Genomic DNA, 4,559 nt, shown 5'->3' on the forward strand with positions numbered 1-4,559 from the left:
ATTTTCACTATACAAATCTCTCTACGGGTTCAGTTGATTTGACTGACCTCGTAACCACCATAAAAAAATTAGGAAATAAATATAAATTATTCCTTTTTCGTTCTAGAATGAACACAGATTATAATACGAAAAAACAAATGTTCAGACTAAATAGCTTAAATCTCATAACATTATACATTTATATATGTATATTATTTTTATTATATTGATCTTTCAGCCATGTCTGGCTAACAACACAGGAGTTACAATGATACTTGTTTCCTGAGGATGACGTTGTAACGTCGAAACATGTAGAGTCGTCAACTTTTTTGAAGGCCATATATAGGCCTAAATAAAATGTTTTTAATTGTGTACCAGTTTAACATTGAATATTATTTATGATTTTAAATATATATATATACTTTTAAAAATATAGTGTGGATGACACATTGTTATACACTCTTGCTTATCGTTGCTCATAATTAATTAGAAACAAACTACATATAAAATAATTAAACATATATATCATAATCTAGAAAAATAATAAACCATTTCACATGAGCATACAGTAATATATAATACATACCATAACCTAGATAAATAAGAAACTGCCTATTCCACTTAAGCACACAGTAATAAATACATATATACAAAACGAATATCCCTATCAGACCTGTTTTTTCCAATACTAATGCTCCCGCTTATAAAACAGCACAGAAAGCCTAATATATTTTCAATAATCTGACTGGTTTTAAACCTAAGTTTGGTATCAAAAAACTTTCTGGAGCTTGTAGGAAAAATAAAAAATGTAGAGATACCGAATAATTCCAAAATTGTTTCTTTTGATGTTCGTAGTCTGTTCATCAGTATACCTGTTAGTGAACGTAAAGAAACTGTTAGTGATGTAATGGATATAGAAAAAGTAAACCCTGTTCCAGTCCAGGAATTAAAAACAATAATATCCACCTGCCTACATCAGAACTACTTCAAATTTAATTACCAAATATATAAACAGAACGATGGGTTAGCTATGGGTTCCTCCCTCTCTCCTTTGCTTGCAAAAGTCTTCATGGGTGATTTAGAGAAGAGATTGTTTAGTGATGAAAATAATACAAAACATGTTAAATATTGGTACAGAGATGTTGATGATGTGACTCGATAATTTTGTAACTTTTCTAAACTCACAAAACAAATTTATTAAGTTTACTCTTGAATTTGGTGAAAATGGAAGCATTTATTTTTTGGACTTAAATGTTGACATAAATAACGGCACACATTCCTTCAAAATCTCCCGAAAACCATCTTATAGTGACATCATCATAGATGCTTCTTCAAGCCATTCAATATCTCACAAACTTGTCATGTTCCACAGTATGATACACAGACTTATCACGGCACCCTTGTCATCTGATGATTATGAAACTGAATTAAAAGTTAATTAACACATTGTTGTTTACAAAACTGAAAGCTATAAATTTAAAATCAATATACCCACATACTGTACCCACATACTGTACCCAATGAAAAAACAAATGGTTTAAGATGAACTACATTGGAAAACTTCTCACAAAATATATAACACCTTGAACAAAGAAATCTACAGACCAGCCTTCTACTGTAAAAACAACCTAGGAAAAATGTTGTGTAACAACAAAGACAGAATCGAAAAGTACAGCAACAGTGGTGTTTACTAATTAACGTGTCAAGACTGCAACAATGTATATATATAGGTCACACAAGATGTTCTAGACTCTAGAGAAACGAGAATTAAAGAACATTCTAGAAGCTGAAACTTAAGTAAAGTGAATTCAACCTTTGCATCTCACCTTAATGAAACTAAACACCAATTTGATTCAGAAAAAAACTGCAAAATTTTACAAAACAAATCTAGAAAAAGTTTTAAACAACCAAACTAACTAAAGCTCCTCCCCACTTGTCTCTAGGTGGATGTCGAGGTCACTTACAGTTCTTTGTTTAAAGATATATATAAACCCTGCCATGAAACATTCCATTCTGTACCCGATGATGCCTTTACTGGTGAAGCCATGGTTGTAATAAATGATGTATTTCTGAAACGTACAATTGCCTTGTTTTTCCTCAATTCTGTAATTATGGAGTTTCACCAAATACTGACGATTTCAAGTATCAATTATAAGAAACCATCCATTCCACTTGAGCACATATACATACATATAACCTACAGATACAAGAAACCATTCCATTCGATCATACTGGCACATCTTCTGATAAAAGAATTCGATTGATATGGAGTTTTATATATTTCACAATATATTTACTACTAATGTAAAAATGTTCACATACCTTTAAATCTCTGTATATAACTCCAGCATTATGAAGGAAATCTAGCAAAAGAATGTACAATTATTAATAAAAATGGACCTTGTAAATTTAACTTAAATACACTTAATTTCAAAGGCAGTGAAAAAACTATTTTTTCTATTTCTCTGCTATTTAACAGTCCCACCCCCACTTAGTTATGACAGTTTTTGCCAACATAAATGATTTTCACAACTAAGTTTTTTTTTAACAATGTGTGTGAACATAAAAGGAACTAAAATTTAAAAACAGACTTTAAATGTGTTTATCTTACCTATTGTAAGGGCTAATTCAGCTACGTAGAACTGGACTAGCTCTTCGTTAAACTTTCCGTAAGTTTTCCAAACTTTCAGCAATTCTCCGTGAGGTATATACTCTGTCACTGAATAAAATATAATAAAATGCTTGAAACTGTATTCCATAAAAACAAAATATTTACAGTACTTATCAAAAATTATCCTCAAATATTTATGATATTAAAAAGTAAAGTATCATACTAAAAAAAAAAAATCAGGATATAATCAGTAGAGCTGAAGGATTAACTCGATTAACTATAGCATTGACTAAATTGATTAGAATCCCCCAAAATAACTGACTAACCAAAAATATGATTAAATTGACTAATATCATGGAAAATAATCAACTAATCAAAAATGCATGATGAAACTTAGTTGAATGGACGGCAACAGCCTGTTGTAGAAACACAAGTGTAAAGGATGACATTTCCAAAGTCTTCCGCCTTTCGTCTTCAGGTCAGTGCATCCAATCCGATCCATGGCAATAATTTAGGTTTAAGATTTTTGAAGCCTCAAAGAAAATTTGGGGCTTAAAAACAACCCGGTACGATTAGAAAGTTTAGTGTCTCTTCACCCCATGCAGTTAAAAGGTTTAAGCAAAACGGATGTGAAAAAAGCCTCTGGGCTTAATTTTGTTTAAACGTGATGAGTGTTTTGTTGTGATTCGTGGTAAAATGTTGGCCCGAAGGAGCCGAGAGAGCTGTGAAGAGACTGTTGAATGACAGCCATCATAGAAGCACGTGTTGTTGTTGTTTATCCACGTGTCCGTGACATCAGTCGACAAGGAGTGGAGCAGAGCGATGCATACTGAGTGAGTGAGATGGCATTTGAATAGTTTCCAAAAGGATCGATTTAAAGAAAAGAACACTTTGGAAAGTTAAAGTGATATTATAGTTGAAGTGAGTTTGTTGGACTTACAAGATTGACAGCCCTATTTAGGGGGCTTGGATAAAATTATCGATGCCCTTAAAAAAAATTTGATGCAGGGGGAAACTGGAGTACCCGGAAAAAAAAACCTGTTTTCACGGAGCAGGCACTGAATAATCTACCTGATCTGTGCCCGAGATATGAGGCTGAAAAGACAAAGAAGTTACTAACATATATTTTTTAAGCACTCTACTACTGTACGTTGAGTTGTGATTTTATGTAATTGAGAGGTGATATATAAGTTTGCCATGTAGCAGGCATGGCTGCTAGTGACTGGAAGGTCCTAGTCTGACTATTGTGAGTGTTTGCTTTGTTGTAATATTTTTCAGCAAGTTTGTGAATTTGGTCTTTTACCTGGTCAGTGTGTGTATGTTGTTGTTGGTCTTATAGTATTCTGGTGGATTATGGAGAGCATGTTATGATTAGTTGGTTTATCTATGTTTCTAATCGGTGGAGAGACTTCCTGAAACTCATTCCAGTTTCCACACATGTGGATGAAACACATTCCAGTTTCCACACATGTGGATGAAACTCATTCCAATTTCCACACATGTGGATGAAACTCATTCCAATTTCCACACATGTGGATGAAATTCATTTCAGTTTCCACACATGTGGATGAAATTCATTTCAGTTTCCACACATGTGGATGAAACACATTCCAGTTTCCACACATGTGGATGAAACACATTCCAATTTCCACACATGTGGATGAAACACATTCCAGTTTCCACACATGTGGATGAAACACATTCCAATTTCCACACATGTGGATGAAACTCATTCCAATTTCCACACATGTGGAGGAAACTCATTCCAGTTTCCACACATGTGGATGAAACACATTCCAATTTACACACATGTGGATGAAAGTCATTCCAGTTTCCACACGTGGATGAAACGCATTCCAGTTTCCACAAATGTGGATGAAACTCATTCCAATTTCCACACATGTGGATGAAAGTCATTCAAATTTCCACAAATGTGGATGAAACTCATTCCAATTTCCACACATGTGGA

The 4,559-nt window shown here is 33.4% G+C and overlaps 1 protein-coding gene across 4 annotated transcripts in view; it reads right to left on the reverse strand.

The window, feature by feature from the left end:
- The window catches only part of LOC106466854 (serine/threonine-protein kinase S6KL-like), a 62,426-nt gene that overhangs the window by 32,860 nt on the left and 25,007 nt on the right, over positions 1–4,559 (reverse strand). For all 4 annotated transcript variants that reach the window (XM_022394920.1, XM_022394921.1, XM_022394918.1 and 1 more), the window contains 2 exons: positions 2,591–2,698; positions 2,302–2,342 (listed from right to left, as the gene is read on the reverse strand). In XM_022394920.1, the coding sequence (XP_022250628.1) occupies positions 2,302–2,342; positions 2,591–2,698 (149 nt within the window). The remainder of the gene's footprint in view (positions 1–2,301; positions 2,343–2,590; positions 2,699–4,559) is intronic.

Source organism: Limulus polyphemus, unplaced genomic scaffold, assembly GCF_000517525.1.
Source record: "Limulus polyphemus unplaced genomic scaffold, Limulus_polyphemus-2.1.2 Scaffold2398, whole genome shotgun sequence".
Classification (NCBI taxonomy): Eukaryota; Metazoa; Arthropoda; class Merostomata; order Xiphosura; family Limulidae; genus Limulus; species Limulus polyphemus.